General features: G+C 37.1%; 2 protein-coding genes across 3 annotated transcripts in view; both read left to right on the top strand.

Annotated features, from left to right (window-relative positions):
• KLHL5 (kelch like family member 5) overlaps positions 1-12,952 on the top strand; it is a 28,732-nt gene extending 15,780 nt beyond the window's left edge. For both annotated transcript variants that reach the window (XM_057371805.1, XM_057371806.1), the window contains 6 exons: positions 4,628-4,814; positions 5,725-5,949; positions 6,259-6,421; positions 7,517-7,729; positions 9,278-9,449; positions 11,435-12,952. In XM_057371805.1, the coding sequence (XP_057227788.1) occupies positions 4,628-4,814; positions 5,725-5,949; positions 6,259-6,421; positions 7,517-7,729; positions 9,278-9,449; positions 11,435-11,491 (1,017 nt within the window). In that variant the 3' untranslated portion in view covers positions 11,492-12,952. The remainder of the gene's footprint in view (positions 1-4,627; positions 4,815-5,724; positions 5,950-6,258; positions 6,422-7,516; positions 7,730-9,277; positions 9,450-11,434) is intronic.
• Positions 12,953-13,139: 187 nt separating this feature from the next.
• Positions 13,140-18,466, top strand: part of WDR19 (WD repeat domain 19) — a 37,973-nt gene continuing 32,646 nt past the window's right edge. Inside the window, exons 1-5 of the mRNA XM_057371804.1 lie at positions 13,140-13,184; positions 14,701-14,792; positions 14,877-14,942; positions 16,446-16,571; positions 18,223-18,338. Coding sequence (XP_057227787.1) covers positions 13,179-13,184; positions 14,701-14,792; positions 14,877-14,942; positions 16,446-16,571; positions 18,223-18,338 — 406 coding nt within the window. The 5' untranslated portion in view covers positions 13,140-13,178. The remainder of the gene's footprint in view (positions 13,185-14,700; positions 14,793-14,876; positions 14,943-16,445; positions 16,572-18,222; positions 18,339-18,466) is intronic.

Genomic DNA, 18,466 nt, shown 5'->3' with positions numbered 1-18,466 from the left:
TATATTGATAATGACAAATCATAAAATCATAGCCATTTGGATTCTTAGAGATGCGTGTAAGGACTTAGCATGTTGTGTAGGCATGATAGTTTGTGCCTCTTTGTGAACTCTAGCATATTCTGATYTTAGGACACAAGAAGTGGTGGGAGCTTCTAGAAAAAATGTTGCTTTTCATGCCTATAAAAATGCTTATCAAGGATATGTTTGTCACTAGAAGCTGTGTCCTTTTAAAATTTCTTCTGTATGGAATTTGCACGGTTTATTTGGCTCATTACATTTTCTGAATATAGTTATAGCTAGGAAATGCAGTTTGAATTAATTCTTTGGAGTCAGTTTTCTTCTAGTAACTCTTGATAAGCCATCATTAGGTWTTTCTTGTTCTTCCCAGTCAATACTTTTTCTTCCTCTTGAGCATTAATACAAAATACTGAGGAAGCCTTGGGCTCAGTTTGTTTAAATAGYTGTGAATTAAGTTTTCCTAGTCCTGTAGGAATGACTATTCTTGTTATTCTCGTGTTAATTCTCTCGAGGGCAGGGAGGCTCTGCAGAGAGAGCTCGACACGTTAGAGGACTGGGCACTCACCAACCTTATAAAGTTCTACAAGGGAAGGTGCTGGACTCTGTGCATGGCAACCCTGCATGTACAGTCTGGGGAATGAAATGCTGGAAAGCAGTGCCATGGAAAGGGACCTGGGGGTTCTGRTAAATAGCAAATTGAATATGAGTCAACAGTGCCCTGGCAGCCAGGAGAGCCAACCCTRTSCTGGGGGCGTCAGGCACAGCATCRCCAGCCGGGCARSRGAGGGGATTGTCCCACTCTGCTCTGACCTGGGATGACCTCACCTCAAGTGCTGGGGGCAGTTTTGRGCACCACAGTGTAAGAAAGATATTAAACCATTAGAGAGTGAAGGGTMTTAAGGGGAAGCCCTATGAGGAGGGACTGCAGGCACTTGGTCTGTTCAGCCTGGAGAAGAGGACACTGAGGGAAGACCTGACTGCAGTCCCCAACTTCCTCATGAGAGGAAGAGGAGGAGCAGACACTGATCTCTGTGGGCTCCAGGACAGGACCCAAGGGAATGACCTGAAGCTATGTCAGGACAGTTTTAGGTTGGATRTTAAAAAAAGGTTCRTTACACAGAGGGTGTTTGGGCTCTGGAGCAGCCTCCCCAGAGAAGTGGTCACAAGACCAGCCTGACAGAGTTCCAGAAGCATTTGGACAATAGTCCCAGGCAAATGGTGTGGTTCTTGGGGATATCYTTTGGGGTGCCAGGGGTTGGAGTTGATCATCTTTGTGGGTCCTTTCCAACTCAGCTTATTCTGTGATTCACTACCTGATAGCAAATTTGTAAACTAGGTTTGATTATTTTTATTTGTTTTTTCCTTTCTTTATTGGACCTTCTTTAGTAATATTTAACACTAACTATACAGTCAGAGGATTTTGCTTTATGGTTTTCAGTATGTTTAGTGAGAATTCTCTCTCGCTTAAATGAAGAAAATAGGACTTTTATGTAACCAAAAAAAAAAAGTAAAATCCATTAACACAATAAAAATGGAGTTCAGTTAATTTATGGTGATAAATAACATGTASTGCATTCTGTATATTACCTCTAATCTGATGTCCTCTTGCTGGATTATTAAATTCACTACCAAGCATTTTAATACTTATTTCCATACTGATTATTATATATTCAAAAGTAGGATTTTCTCATTTGTGGTCTTGACTTTGTATTTCACTTTTTCTAGAAACATAATTCAGTGTAAGCCAATTGACCAGGAGGAAATAATTCTTTAATTGAACATTTAATTAATTGATAACTACGTAACCTCTGSTGTGTTCCTTTTACTTAACTGGCTGTAATTGAAACATCTTTAGAAACTGAAAGTACAGAATTTATCCCAGTAACATGAACTGAAATCAAATTATGTTCACTTAGTAACTGATCAGGAAAATAGCAAGATGAAACACAAAAGCAAAACTATATTTTGCTTGTTATTTTATCTTTAATTTTTCATCTCCTCTCCAAATATAYACTTACACTTTTAAAACAAATAAATACAATTTGTATTTATTACTTTCTTTAGCAAATTAAAGTGCTAAAGCTGTAATTTTAAAATGGAAATGATTAGTGGATGAGTAAACTTACTTCAAGTGCCCAAAACAGTCTTAATATTTTCAGAATCATGTTTTTCTTCATGATCATGTGAAATTAGGCAATCTGACAGCAAATATAACATAATTAAAAGCTTCTCAGTTTTATGGTTGATGAGTTAAAGATATTTGAAAGTAATCAATCTAAAAAATTGAGCAACTTGCTGAAATCAATAATGTTGCATGCAGAGATGCAGATATATTTTAAAAAATCTTCAGAAAACACTGTGAAACTGTAACAATAGAWGCAAAAGAAACCATAATGAATTGTCAGGTTTTTTGGTTTGTTTTATTCATCTCTTTGTAGATAGCTTTCTGTCATCTCTCTGATTATTTCAARCAGTGTCCTAAATATTTGTAAGTTTCCTTTTGCTAAAGATGAATATTTGTCAGCCTCTTAAGCTGTATGGTGGCAAATATTACATCTCTAGTAAATAATAAAAAGATGATTTAGCAATTTCTGAATTACAAAGTGGCTCAGACTCCTTTTAGACAGAAATTCTTAGTTCTGGAGTGTTTGCAATATCTTTCTCCTTATCAGATTTACAGTTACTATGATTTCATGCTAGCATATCATTTGTAAATGTTGTTAGAAATGCTTTTAGCACAAGGAGCTATGTAAATAATAAAACTTGGAAAACATTTGCTTTTGKTTTAGTAAGCCCATTCCAAGTTTGAGTGAAGAATATTTCTAGTAGTTTTACTTTCAAGAGCCTACAGGCTAGATTACATTTCTTTTTAAGTGAAATAAAGTGGCTTTCAGAGACTGAGACTCTGCTGAGAGAAATTCGTTATAGGTTGAGTGGGTTAGAAACTGTAGAAAATGTAGGTTGCATTTGGTTAATGCAGAACTCACATTCACACAGTTGCTTTAAATGTTAAATGCTGCTTGTCCATCAGAAAAATATTTTTAAAGTCTGAATTGGTTCATGTTATGTACAAGCCTTAGTTTTCRTGCATGCAGCTATGACAGTGTCTGATTTTGGACAACAGTAATTAATTGATGTCTTTTTTATTAAACTGTGTGYGATTTTATAGCATTGCACACTGGCAGTTAAAAGACAGCTTTTAGTTTATTATTTTAKAATCACAAAGTGTCCCTGTGAAGTGATACAAGTGGTGCTTTGGGTCAAAAGAAGAAACAATGGGAGGTTTGAAAATAAAGAATGAGATTAAGTTCTCTCTACTAATTTACATGAGAACACTTTTCATTTGCTCTTTAAGTAAAGAGAACTTTAGCCAATTAGAGAAATGCTGCAAAAGTCTCAGTGTTCTGAAAAGTCACTGATGAAGGGCTTTGGAAAAGTTTTTTACTCTCTGTGATTGTTAATTCTGTTTTCTGTCATATTTTGTGTTGATTTGCCTGGTACTGAGATGTTTAGGTTTAAGAATCAGTACTTAGCAGTGTCTTTTCTGGAACCATGGTTATTGTATTTGCCACTTTGCAGCCCTAAGGCAGCTTTGAGCCAGGGGTATTCAGACCATATTGTGCACAACTATTTCACAGAGAGTCCCTTTAGTACTTCTGATGGCTGATGTCACAGCAGTTTTGTCACATCTCCTATTGGCTGGCTGTCAACAGCTTAACAATGACACCTCATTCTGGTTTGTACACTTGCATGTCTAGTATTTACGAAGTGTTTGGATTTTGGATTTTCAAGGCATCTGCCTTCTTTTTCTTCTTCTGACAGCTGTCCAAGTCCCAGTGGGGCATTTCATTTGCTTCTCTCTCTGTTATTCATGCCATGTTGTGCAGCTCAGAAAAATGCCAATTGTTCAGACTTCTAATAATTAGAGTTGTGACTCTCAACTTACTAATAATTGCTTTTATTCCTGCAGTGTGATAAATATGGAGTACTCCATACCACTCCAAAGTCTTTGAACTTAAAAACTTTTATTAGTAGTCTTCAGTTGAATTTTATTTAAGATTTAAAAGTTGCCAAATTTGCTTGCACGCTTGATATAAAAATTTTAACAAAGGCTTRTATTAAGTGATGCACTGTGATGTGAGTCACTGTCAGAGTGAGGAACAGAATACATATTAWAATATTCAGCCTGTGCTGAAAGGGCTGTTGCAGACCTCTGCATTGGGCAGATTTGGGAATAAAAGCATGAGGTTGAACTGACTTAYATACCCAGAGCATGTTTCCATTTTCTTGAACATTCTTGCAAGGCACTGAAACCTGAGGAGATTATGTTTCCTTCCTTTGGACTATCAAGCTTAAATCATCCATGAAGATCAGATGGCCTMCCTTTTTTAATATTTATTTATTTMYTTAATGGTTTAGCTTAAAATGTGAATGTTCTATTTATTAAAATTTTATTTTACCCTAGCCTTTTTTGTATGACCATTTTGAAAATACAGATATCTTAAATCAGGCAGTGGAAGTGTTTGCATAAAATATTRTCTTGGTAATCATGGCTTTATTCTTCATGTGGTTTATAGCAATACAGCTTGTTTGATTTTCTTTTTYACAGTTTCTGGCAGATATGGAGAACAACGCACTCTTTAGGGATGACATTGAATGTCAAAAACTCATTATGGAAGCAATGAAGTACCATCTGTTGCCAGAGAGACGACCTATGTTGCAAAGCCCTCGCACCAAACCTAGAAAATCTACAGTGGGCGTTTTGTTTGCAGTTGGAGGAATGGATGCAACAAAAGGTATTGGCTTAATATAATGTTTAGTTGATGAGCTGTTTTGGTTATTTTTAAAAGAAATGTTTGATAGATTTTTTTACTACATGTTAAATCTAAAATTCAATGATTCTGTAGTACAGAACATGAAATATCTAAAGTGCTTACTGTTTCTTAGGTTAAAAAGGCCTATACATCTTTGATAATACTGTCAGTATTCTGGAATCTAGAATTGTGATTTGAAATTACCGAAGGAATAGCTGATTTCTGAGTAGTGAAGTGTTTAATTGAATGAAAACTAATCTTTATTTAYTTGAGTGGGCAGTAATTTGGAAAAGGAAGAAGACTGAAAGGGCAAAAAGGTGACCTGCATATGCTTTTAAAAAACCCCAAAATAGTAAAATATTTTGACTAATTTTTAAATAATTCTGTCACAACTACTTGGATTATCTTTTCCATAGAAACTTTCATGCTGCTTAATGGTAAAAAGAAGGAATCTGGCAAGTTAGGAAAGATGGCAGAGAAAGTGTTTTCTTTAATTTGTTGTTTTAAAGTTGGTTTTCAGTACTTCATGGCACATACCTTCAGTTTTTTTGGTGTAATATTACAAAACAGTTGATTTCAATATATAATTGCATTTCACATAGTTTGTTTTATATTCCTAATATTTCTATTTCTAAAGGCTTATTCTGAAAAGCAAATTAAAAAAAAAAAAACAACCCTGCTTTTTGTCTTGAAAATCACTAAGAAAGTTGTCCTTTGTAATGGTGCAGATAATTGCTGAGGAAGTCAAAAAAAGACTATTTGTCTACACAGATTTGAGAACATGATGCAAGATATCATGGTGTCTTGTTGGAGCAGCATATTGCTGAAATAAAAAATATCCTAATACATCAGACCTTTCTTTCATATATAACTTGCATATATTGTCCTTCAGGAGCTACAAGCATTGAAAAATATGAACTTCGTACCAACACATGGACTCCAGTTGCAAACATGAACGGACGAAGATTACAGTTTGGAGTTGCAGTCTTAGATGACAAATTGTATGTTGTTGGTGGCAGAGATGGACTGAAAACATTGAATACTGTGGARTGTTACAACCCTAGATCAAAAACTTGGAGTGTAATGCCACCCATGTCCACTCATCGTCACGGTCTTGGTATGTACAGCTCTGTAAAGGATAATTGCATATTTTTTAAAGGTCGTCTGTTTTAGGATTGGTTGAAAAAACATTCAGAAATTAAGTTTAGGGGAGTGGAAATTTTGTTTTAATGCCAACTGTTTATTCAATGTCTTTTCTCCTTCAGAYTTTATTGAAGACTGTATTTGGTAGCACTGGCTACCAAAAGACAAATTCTTTTTTTTTTTTTAAAAAAGTGTTTTATGGTGCACAGTGGACTGTCACTAAGAAATTCTGGTCTTTATTCCTCTTATCCAGAAGCGATTGTTTTCGATATCTGTTTTTTAGGAGTAGCTGTATTGGAAGGTCCCATGTACGCTGTAGGAGGACATGATGGCTGGAGCTATCTGAATACAGTAGAAAGATGGGATCCACAGGCTCGTCAGTGGAACTTCGTAGCTAGTATGTCAACTCCCAGGAGCACTGTTGGTGTAGCAATATTAAATGGAAAGTATGTGAAGGCAATTTCTGTTTTCAAATTTAAAATCTCATTATTTTAATGTATTTACAGGACCATCCTATATGACTATTAATAATTTCTCTTGATAGACAGCAGTTGGTAGCATTAAATTGTTACTGAGAACRACTAGATCAACCATACTTACAAGATGTTTGTATTTAAGTTTCTTGTCAGTATTTTTAAAAAATCAAACACTACTATTGTCCGAACTGAGGACATCTTGAATACTGCTTCATGGTAACTGTTGTAAAGTGTTCACACTATCATTATATACAGTATCTAATGTTTATTTGGTTATTTAACCATACTTAGGCTCTGAAAGGATTTCATTAATGTTATTTCAGGTGATCTCTCACTGGATTTTACTTCTGATGCGTTGCTTCCTTTTTAGAATGGCTTCTGTGTTCCTACTTTTCCAAATAATAGTGTTGGACATATCTGTTGCTATGCCTAGATTGCTTATAAATTCTGTTCATAAGCAAATGAACAGAACTCTTTGTCAAATTTGATTATTTGTTTAGTTTTAAAGATTCRTCAGTGACTGAGTCCTCCTAAACCAGATTATTTGCATTAATTTCAGCTCTTCCAAATAGCTGAGATCTTTTGTATCAAATGCCAGCAACCTTTTCGTTAGGACTAAGCAAATTGGGCCACCTAGTGGGAGTAAGGGATTTAACATAGTGCTGTCAGTCGTGAACTAAGATCCCAGGTCCAGAAAAACACTTGAATACCTAAGATGAGGTTGGGTAGAGTTGGTGCATGCACAGATCCACCACTGAATTTGTCCTTCTGATCCTGCAAGTCACATGTGTAATTTTGAAATTGTTAGCTATAGGCATAGGCATAAATGGTGCAAAAGATATTCAATTTTCTGTAAATTATTGTTATTATGCATTGATCTTTACAGTAGGAAAAGRTTGGAGCAAAATCTTACCTGAGTTTTCACTACAGAGCAGTCTACTGAAAGCTGAAAGTCTCCTAAACTTCCTTTCTTAACAAGCTTGGAAATCCTTCAATCCTTTTTTCACTAGAAACTGTCTTATTCAGACAACATTTATTTTCTTTTTTTTTATTTTAACTTTGTAGGCTTTATGCAGTTGGTGGTCGAGATGGAAGTTCTTGTCTTAAGTCTGTAGAATGTTTTGATCCTCATACAAACAAATGGACTCTCTGTGCCCAGATGTCAAAAAGAAGAGGTGGTGTAGGTGTAACCACCTGGAACGGATTCTTGTATGCAATAGGTGGCCATGATGCTCCAGCATCCAACTTAACATCCAGGCTGTCAGACTGCGTGGAAAGGTAATATCCTGATGAAGCCTTATCCTGCTATGGGATTGTAATAGTGTTAGTCTRTGGAGTGATTTATGGAAAGAGCTGAAAGTAGAAACCCAATAAAATAGTTTTAGCATGAAACTTATAAAAATATGCTGTGTAGTCATACATAATTCAAAATGTTACCAGGACAGATTATTTAAAGCAAATTCTCCCTAATGCAATTCATCTRGATTATTTTAACAGTCTCATTGATTGATTACTTGGAATTGAATGCTTTTTGAAATGGAGCAGATCTTTCACACAAGAAGTCTCTGCTCATATAATGAATTTCAAAGTATWTAACACTAAGATTTTGTGGATCCTTATATATCTTATTCTTTCTTATATGCCCTAATGACACTKGGAAAGTGGCATGTAGTTGAGTCATTCCTAAGTTGGTATGTCTTTGTGTAAAGCGATTCATGAATGAATGTGGAAGTTGCACTGAAAAGGCCCCAGAAAGGTTTGCAGATAGGAAGCTACTTCTTAGCAAATACCGAATTTTTAAAGCAGTACAGATAATCAGAAGCCGAAGAGAAGCAATAAGTCTGTGTATTTTTCTACATCAGTATTCTCTGAATCAAAGTTACAGAACTCATGACTTTTATAGATAAGAATCATCTTGTAATGCATTTTGTCCTTTCTCTKTATGTGAGTTGAAATTGGAGACCATCAAATTCATGGGACTAGTTTATTTTAAAAAATAAAGAATTAAAGAATATTAATTTTAAAAATCTGATTTTTTATAAGCACATTAAGCTTCTGAATTATATTTTGCAATAGAAGTTGCTTTTCCCAGATAAATACAATTCCTTATAAATTATAAATAATTTCAAAAGTAATTTCTAGATGTAGCTTACTAATCACCYTCTTCTATTTGCATGTGTGCTGCACGTAGTGTTTTCATGTTACAGTTATGCTTGCATGCTTGCTTGCATTTGTKTAATACTTTGACTAGRGGACAGCAAATTAAATTGTTAGAGCTCTTTGTATCCATGCTCTTCATGCAAAAAAAATTAAGGCTAGTGTCCTTCAACCTTGTTTTTAGCAAGTATTATCTTAGGAAGGCCTCTTAGCCGTGTAATTATTCCTATAGAATTTTCTCAAACTGTTTTAGGTGTCATATTTTTGAAAATGATAATCTTAGTACCAAAGCAAATTTTACCATCCTGTGCTTTGACATACAGTAGTTGCCACTTAAAGCAAGCACTTGCTCCACTGTGGTGTAGCAGCAGAACTGTTTGCAGTGTGTTAGATTTAGACATACAAAATATGCTGAGAGCAGCTGTACTTATCTCTATTACTATAAGGAAAGCAGCACAAAGTAGGTATCTGTTTAATAGTGACTGTGTTACCAGATGACCAAAGAAACAGTTTCAAAGGGAGAGGAATTGAGGGGGGAAAGTCCTTTGAAATTAACCCCCAAGTGTGTACTGTCCTRTTTTCTACTACCTTGAAGCATCAATTCCAGTATGTTTTTTTGTTGTTGAATTTTGGTAACAGTTTYAGACCATAACACAAATTATCTTCTAGGTATGATCCCAAAACAGATATGTGGACTGCTGTGGCCTCTATGAGCATTAGCAGAGATGCAGTGGGGGTGTGTCTTCTTGGTGACAAGTTGTACGCTGTTGGAGGATATGATGGTCAAACATATCTTAACACAGTGGAGTCTTAYGATCCTCAGACAAATGAATGGACACAGGTATAGTTTTTGACCAGACTGTATACTACTATTAATATTGTTATTTCAAATGTGCCCTTTTTACAAGGAGAATTCAAATACCTCTCTAAAAAGAACTTTCTTACTAGTCTGTTGTCTCTTTCTTTCCTTTGTGTACCATCTTGAGATGATTTGTCTTGAACACACAATTGTTAATTTCTAATAAACTGCTTTATTTGGCAAGAGTATAGCTATTTTCTTTGACAATTTCAGCTGCTTTTAATAAAATGTATTGACATGTTCCCCAAACTGTCATAAAGGATTCTGTTTACTTGACTTCTTGTTCTGAAGATAAATGATAAATTTAGATTAGTTTTAGCTCTAATGTGTCTCTCAACATTGATTTCATCAAGGTTTTGGTTATTTTTTCATAAATAATCCCTTCCTGAGGGGAATGTTATGTACAGTATATGCAGTAACTTTCAGAAAGGCCATTTTTCATTGTGTAGCTTTAAAATAAAAATAATTGTTCAGTTCATGCTCAGAAACCATTACTGTCAGTTCAGAACTTGGTTATTTTTATGTAGCTCCAGGAATGCATCTCTCTGTGGGAAGAGCATACACAAGGACATCCTGAGCTGATTGTCCTTTGGTATCTAATGCCARTTGAGATACCCTAAGACATCTACATCCATGAAAGGTTGGCAGATASAGTGCAAATCTATGGGAGACAGAGGGTCTCCTGGAGTCCAGTTGCAGACCAGGATGAACATCCAAACTCACCTATAATACCATCAGACAGTATTTATGCATTTTAGTATTTAATATTATTTAGGCAGTTGAATTCTCAACCATCTGAATGTGCTATCCTGGTGATAGCCCCAAATTCTTAATTCAAAAAGAGAACTAAAGTGCTGTTTATCAAAATCTCTGCATAAAAACATAAAACCATAAAAAACTCAGCTCTGCATTTCCTCCCATTTCCAACTGCTGCAAACTCTTAAAACACAAGTCATCAAGGAGGCTTATCAGAGCTTGGGGCCTTCACTGGTATGGTTAATGATAACCCATGGCATTGTTAGTACTGCTAAAGAGAAAAAAAAAATGTTCCAGAGGACAGAAATTGCTTCTCACCGGAGGAGAGAAATTGTGCTTCTCACCATTGCATCTAAATGAATCTCATGTGTCCTGTGTGTCTCACTGTATGCCATAATCCCGGTATGCCAAATAGTTTCAAACCTTTCCCAAAGGGATTTTGAAATATTTGTGTACCTTCCTTCTCTCTTATTATGTCAGCAGTCTGCCACCACTTCATCTTCACACAACTCAGGAGAAGGTAGTGGAATTTTCTCAGGTGAAGGTTGTCACAGCCACAGACAGCTCTATAAAAGTGTGTTATTCCTGGGTAAAAAAAGAAATCAGAGTTGGAATAACAGCCTTTTTATTCTTCAGGACAATCTCTTGGTGTACTATTCACATTGACTGTAACACTGTGAAGGTTAAAAGGGGAAGCGAAGGGGAGTGTTAGAAAATACTGTCCTCTGTTCAAGTCCAGCAGAATCTCAGCACAAAATGGTCTTGCCAGCTATTCTGATTTCAAGMACTCTTAACAGGTTTTATCAAATAATTAATTAAAAAGGAGAGGSTGCCCCTGTAATTTTTGGCATTTTCTGGTTTTGAGAAGTGAGTCATTTTACCACCCTTTACTCACTTGTCTGTCTAGCTCAGGAATCCAGTTGGTAYTGTAACAAAGGTTTCTTTTTCCTGTAATACCAAATGATTGAAATTATGAAGAAGAAGTGCCTTATGTCCTTAGGGCTTGCTATTGTTTTCAAAGTGCTTCACTCTGTCATATAAAATATCTTTACCTTTTCTGTGTGTTTGTATCCAATTTTGGACCAATTTGTAAGTCATGTTAACAGAGCATGGGCGATATTCTCAGTCTGCTGCAGCCATATAATTAGGGGGGAAAATTATTCGAAGCTGACTGCATTTATCTCATGGATGGTTTGCTTGTTTGCTTACAGGTTGCACCACTGTGCTTAGGAAGAGCTGGAGCATGTGTTGTGACTGTAAAACTCTGAATTGTTTACTCCATGAAGGTGACATTCTCCTGTGTAGACTCAGAGGATTACTTTTTCCTCAAGCAAACTACCAGTGGCACCAATAAACACCAGGCACAGGATATCTACCACAGCAAAGTGTTTGGTCTGAAGTTGACATGAACATGTTGTTCTTATGGACCAACATTAAGCACTTTTTTAAAGCCTATCTTTGTTACGTATATGTTACAAGAATTCTACTTGTACGAAAATCATCTGCAACCTGCCAGTTGTCAGCGGAGGACTTCTGTTTAGGAAGCACGAAGAAAATGAGTGAACTAACTATAATAATCAAATGTTATGGATCCCGGGTCTTGATTTTCCCAAACATGCAGAGCAATTATGCTATAAATGGATATACTTTGACATAATTGGGTCCATCTCTGAGTGAAAAAAGTTATAGGATTGGACTCCATAGATTTAATTTGCCTGTTACAAACACATTTGGCTATAGCTATCTGAGTGACTACAACACAGGCTGACAAACCAATGCAAACTATTATAAATGGCAGTGTAATGCCTGCCTTGGAAATGAAGTTGTGTATTTGGTGAATTTTTTGCACTTTTTATCATCATTCCTAGTCTAGTGAACTTTTTATTTAACCAAAGCCTTGTTTTAAATATTGTCTTATGCTAACAGAAGCCTGCTATTTAATAAGTTCTGGCAGGTATTTTTGACATCCAGTACTTTTTGGATTTTCAAAGTTGTTATATAAGATGCAGAACATCATACCTTTTTCTTTACTTTGGTTCTTGTATTCACTTTGCTATTTGTTTGAGTTATGGGAAGAATTCTAAAGTGTGATTAACAATTAACCAATTTAAGTTTAATATTTGCACTTTGGAATTTTTGAAGCATTCCATTACATCTAGACTAATTACATTTTTACATGAGGCTTTGCACTACTATGMAAAGTATAATTTTATAAGATGAAGAAATTGTTTGTCTTTCCTGTAAGGTTATTTAAAAATGTAAAGGGCCCAATCCTGCAAGACGCTCAACTGCCACCATGTAAGCTTGTTCAGCATCTTACAGGACAGTGACGTGTGCCTCGCAGGAGTGTATCAAATTAGTTACCTTATTTAACAATTACCTAWTTTTTTCAGATACTTTATAATTTGCCTTTCTCGAGCCCTATGCTGTTACACCGAATTGCTTTGAAGGGTCTAAATGTTCTCGGGAGAACTTTTTGTATTTGCTTTTCCGTGCCTTGTCCCTTATGTTTCCCGAACAGCACCGCGCGTGAAAAACGGGAAGATGTGAACTCATTGAATGTTTTGGGTTTGTTTTYCTTTTTTAAAAGTTTTAAGTGCCCGATACCCAAAGTCCTTTGTACATTTGTAACTTTAAATCTGTGTTTTAACGCTCTCGGCGAACTATTTATTGTTTTAAAAGAAATCGGTGACACTTTGTTATGCTTTGTTGAAATACAGCTGATCTCAAGAGGCTTTGCTGGTGGGTGTGTGCATTTATTCCCTCGCGTAGCTGCMGTTCTGTGTGCCTGCGATCTCCAGGGACGCGTTTTCCCCTCGGTGCCCGAGGCGCAGTCGTTCGGCGGGGCCGGGCCGCTCTGTGCCGCCCTCAGCCCGCCCCGTCTCCGGGGTAACGGCGGCGCCGGGGGCGGGCTGCGCATGCGCGGTGCGGGGCTGGCGTTGCGCGGGGGCCGCGATGAAGGTGGGTGCGGGCGGCTGCGGGCCCGGGGGTCGCGGGTGGCGGATCCCGCCCCGCCGGACGGGGGCGGCGCTGGCGGCCCGGGCAGGGGAGGGCGGCGCGGCGGGAACGGCTGCCGGCAAATGGCGGGAGGGGGCCTGGCGTGCTGTGCCTGCACTCCCGTGTTTGTTTTCTTTCTGCTGGGGTGACTTCGGGTGGAAGGGAGCTTAAAGTTCATCTAGTTCCAACGCCTCTGCGATGGCCAGGAACGTCTTCCACTAGCCCTGGTTGCTTAGGGCTCCGTCCAGCCTGGCCTTGGACGCTTCCAGGGATGGAGTGTCCACAACTTCGGGAAACCTGTTCCAGTGCCTCGCCACCGTCACGGCAAATACCTTACTCTTTAATAACTAATYTAACCTACTCTCTCAATTTGAAGCCATTCCCTCTTGTTCTGTGACTGCATGCCCTTGTAAATAGTGGCTTTCCATCCTTCTTGTGGGTTCCGTTCAGGTACTGAAAGCCCACAATTAGGTCACGCCAAAGCCTTCACTTCTCCAGGCTGAACTGTCCCAATTCTCTCAGCCTTTCCTCATAGATGGAGAGGTGCTACATCCCTCAAATCAGCTTGGTGGCACTCCTCCGGACTCAGATTTTATTAATTCTTTTTTAAAAAATCAAATATAATTGTCAGATGCCATTTGTGTGTGTGGCATGTGGTGGTTGTATTTTTGTCGTTCTTGTGAGTAGAACAAAGATTGTGCTTACAAGAATGTGAAGAAATTCACATTCGCATTCACACAAAGTGTGAAGAATGCTTCAGATTACCTCGAAAAGAAGGAATAAGAACCTTTGGCAAAGACTTGAGCATGCCTGACAGGCATTTGGTGGACACCAGGTGTTGGTGTTTATCTGATGACATGGAGGGATACAAGTCACTATAGCAAGCTGTGAAACMAGCTCGTGGGCTTTATCTTATACCCAAGTTACAGAAATATAACTGGGTAGTGTGAAAGGAAAAGGATGTATAGAAATTTTCTCAGTTGGAAGTCAGAATCTCTTTTTACAATGTGTTGCTTTGAGGTCTTAGATGTAAAGCGAGCAATTCAGAGTAACAAAAAGGTTACCTGTCCCCAAAAGAGTACATGCTGAGCCTCCTGTGTTTTGACAAACYAAGGATGCTTTCTGGTACGAGACTTTTCTGTTAAATTTAGAGGGCTCGATATTGTGGTCTTTGAACTAGAAGGGGAGAGTCTCATGCAATTTTTTTATTCCTGTAACTAAGAGGCAAAAATAATCGTTTTGATAGACTCACAGTTCTCAGTGCAGACACCCAGTGCCAGAAACTTCAGGTTTTTTCCACTCAAAAGAACCTTTATGTGGAATTTTGGTAGTTTGGTGCATTAGAATGACACAGAAATTGTGTTTGGATTGCTCTGGGTTTTTTTTTTTACCTCCACAGTACTCAAGTGCTAACATGCTAGGAAGTTGTAGTATTCTTATATGCTTAAAATATGTAATTTTCTGCTTTTTTTTTCCCCAGCAAGTATTCAGTCTGTATGAAAAAGCTTGGTCTGGTTCCCCTGTGCAGTTTGCTTGGCAGAAAACTTTAGGAAATTTTCTTGCTGTAACAGGGTAAGATTACAACTATTTATTGCATTTATCCATCAAAAATACTTATAAAGAAAGGGAATTATTCTATATATTAATCTTTTTTAGAGGTGATCGTGCTGTGAAAATTTTTGATCGTCATGGTCAGAAGAAAAATGAAATCAGCCTACCAGGGTAGGTACTGTGATAGGTTTAAAGTAAGTTCTTTGTTGTTTTCTTTGAAAATGCTTCTCTTCTGGTGGAGTACTTAGATAATGTGAAAACTTTGTAGGAAGATATACTATTTCTGGTGAATATACCTGGAAGAGAAGATGAATTATGCCATTAAAATGTAAGAAAAAGATCTATCACTTAAGAAGGATCATAATGAGGTCATATACAATAAATCCACGCATTCTTGCTACTGTTGATTTTCTAACAGTTTGGTATCATAGCTTTACTGAGAAAAGATGCTCTTTGGATTTAGTGCTTCTGTTTGCATCAGTGGCATAAATGTATTCATTGACATTGTTGCATTAGGTCGAGAGGATACTTCCGAAGTGAGTTCTTTTACTCCCAGCTTATCACACCTTGGTTCACATCAGAGAGTGCTATGGGAGTGTACWAACTGGATTCTTTTCAGATTAAATTTAAAAAGTTGTGTACTTTGGAAGATGTGTCAAACTTCTTAAAAAGCAGTCAGACCATACGAAAAGGGTAGATATGAACCAGGGGAAACCTCCCTAAAGAAAAACGGTGTGACATTGGGTCATCATATTAATTTGCTCAATAAATACACTTTTATTGTGCACCATTACTACCTCATGTAGTTTCATTTGTGCACTGGTCATCTTTTCCTAGTGCTTTAACTGCTCTTAGTCATGATGGAAATTTTTATTTTATTTCTAACTACCTGATTAATTTTGATTAAGATAAAGCCCTTATTCAAGGCAAAACTCCTGCTAAGTCTTCAAGACTGAAACCTCTAGTCAAGAGTATAACTTTAATTTCCAGATTGTCACATAACCATGTGTCATTGSTAAATGTAAGCCAGAATCACTTAGGTCCCTGAGAAGTCTAGAAATCCAGTTTTTGCACTTCATGGTAGTTACCACCTTGCACCAAACCAGGAGATGCAATTCTCATTGTCTTTACCAGGCTCATTTGTATTTTGCTGACCATCACCTCTTGCTGTTTGGGTTAGGTGTCATTTGTAGTATGGACTGCCTGTGTCAGTCTYTTTTGCTTGGTCACATCCATGACCCAGCTCTTTCTGTGCAGTGTTTTGCACAATGTGAGATAAATGCACATTCTCCCTAGAAAGTTATCCAAAGTKAGGAAAGCTGCGTAGAATCAGAGGTGAAACATGAGAAAAATAACCYGAACTCCAAATAGCCCTTAACAAACCAGAACCTTAAAGGGGACTTTCATTGTCTCTTGAAGATCAAGGTGAGAATATTTCAAGTACTAGAAGACAGGTAGCAGTCTCTTTTATGACCTTCCTCTCAGCCCCTGTCATTTTGATGAGATTTGAGTATGAGTGGGGTTGCTGTAAATTAGTTCACAGATAAGTCTGCAATCTGTCATGGGTGGGCAGGGGAAAGGAAGRATAAGGGCTCTGCTGCATAGTTTTTGCTGTTTCTATACACTTACAAACACATTTTAGCATCCTTAGTGATTTTATTTTCTTTTCTTCAGTAACTTCGTTGCTATGGACTGGGATAAGGATGGAGATACTTTAGCAATAATCACTGACAAATCTAGTACCATATTTCTGTGGGATGCAATCACAAAYAAAACAAGCCAAGTAGACAGTGGCATGAGGTAAGAAATTTTTTTTAACCTGCGTATTTAAAGTGTGTGACCGCTGTGACTTGTTGATGTGGAGGCTATATTGMAAGATCTACCTTTTATTGGAGTCTTCATAATATATGTACCAATTAAACTAATATGCTTCAGTTTCTTGCTATATTATTTTTATATTATTTGCTGGGTTTTAAGTGTTTATTGTGGATGGGGATTTGGGGGTTTACAGGGTGTTTGTTTCTTCTTTGAGTGTCAGCAGTGCCCAAGTTTCTAGAGAGCTTCTCTTCAGTGTTTTGACTTTGTGGTAGCAACACGGGTGGGTGCATTTTTAATGTATSTGCACTGGCTACCTTTTGTCCTAAGTCTTTCACACCAGCCAGAGAGAGCTTAAAAGTAAGGGAAGTGGTATCAGTGGTGCAAGCATTTTTTCCCTCTTAGATTTATAAGGAGACTAAAATGCTGTTCACAAAGCAGACTGGTTTAGGATGGAAGGAGATCTCTAAGATTCAAAGCCTCACCTTTCTCAATTTGGCCACAGACTTTAAATTCTGGGGTCAATCAAGCATTGGGTTAAAGGAAAYGTTTGGTTTAACAATTAAACTTTTGGCTTCTTTGACTGTATTCCGCTAAACTCTCACTTGCTACATAAACATTCTTTCTGTAGGAAAGAGCAGAAACAACTCTGTGCTGTGTTTATTAAGATTTATATGCATATTATGTTGAATGAATAGACCACGTTGTTCACCATTTTCATGTGTGAACAAATACTGTGGGGAGAAGAGTACCCTGCCAGTATGCAAACAAAAAAGAACGTAGAAGGCACTTAACAGAGTGGAATCTGCAGTTAAGAGCAGTTCCTTCCATTCTCTTTAATACTGGAGGCAAATTGCTTACTGGAGGCAGTCTTACTAGAACAGTATATATCAATGCAAGTCCCTAATCCTTTTTTTGTCACAGTGTTATTGCTTAAGCAGAATAAGCACTTAAGACATAAACGGTGTGATAATGAGGCTTTTCTGGTGTCCTCCCCTTTTTGAAATTAGAAAAACACCCTCATATGCAAACCAAATATATATTGGAGGTCATTTCATATGTCAGTATCTCAAATTTCTATTKCATGCCTACAATGAAATTTAAAAAGATGGGAGGGACTGCACTAATTAGAAAGTTCTGGTTTCAATTGTTTTTTGTTTAAGAGGCTCTTTTTTTTAATGTGATGGATAGTATCTGTGTAGCTTTAAATGTACATCAAAATAGGCCTTGCTGTATCAGAAACTTCAAGTTGAAATAGAYCTTTCTTACTCCTTTGTTGACTTGAACCAGACCTACTGACTTTTGAGTTGGCTAAATGCATAGTATTCTTGAAGTACAAAAAAACAATGCAAAAAGTGACTGGAAAATTACCAGTGATTCCATTCAAGCCCCTTAATATTTGCAGACACATTTCCATTTGTACAAGTCAATTACATTACCTCAAGCAACTTTTTATTACTTTTACTATTTTGTGCCTACTTAAATAATTCTGCTATTTGGAGAGAACATTTGCATAATTTAAAAGTTCTTCTTGGTCTGTGTGACTCAGAAATTAAAGACAAATGCAAAATGTTTTAATGTATGAGCACATGAAAAGAATCTCTACTATACAGAGTAACATTTTTCTTTGTTTTAGGGATGCAATGTCTTTTTTATTATGGTCTCGAGTTGGAAGTTTACTTGCTGTTGGAACAACAAAGGGAAACTTACTTATTTATAACCGTCAGACTTCTCGCAAGATTTCCGTTCTCGGTATGAATTGGTTTGAAACTACTCTGGCACATGTGAAAGTGGAATGTTGCTGACGTACATAGTATGTTTTTCAGTTCTCTGTATGAACATGAGGTAAAAAATGTGTTCATACTCAACTTGCACCTTCT

The sequence above is a fragment of the Malurus melanocephalus genome, unplaced genomic scaffold (genome assembly GCF_030028575.1).
Source record: "Malurus melanocephalus ecotype Western Australia unplaced genomic scaffold, MMel_1.1 scaffold_157, whole genome shotgun sequence".
In the NCBI taxonomy this organism is placed as follows: Eukaryota; Metazoa; Chordata; class Aves; order Passeriformes; family Maluridae; genus Malurus; species Malurus melanocephalus.
The sequence above is the reverse complement of the archived record's forward strand: the minus strand, read 5'-3'. Positions and strand labels throughout refer to the sequence as shown.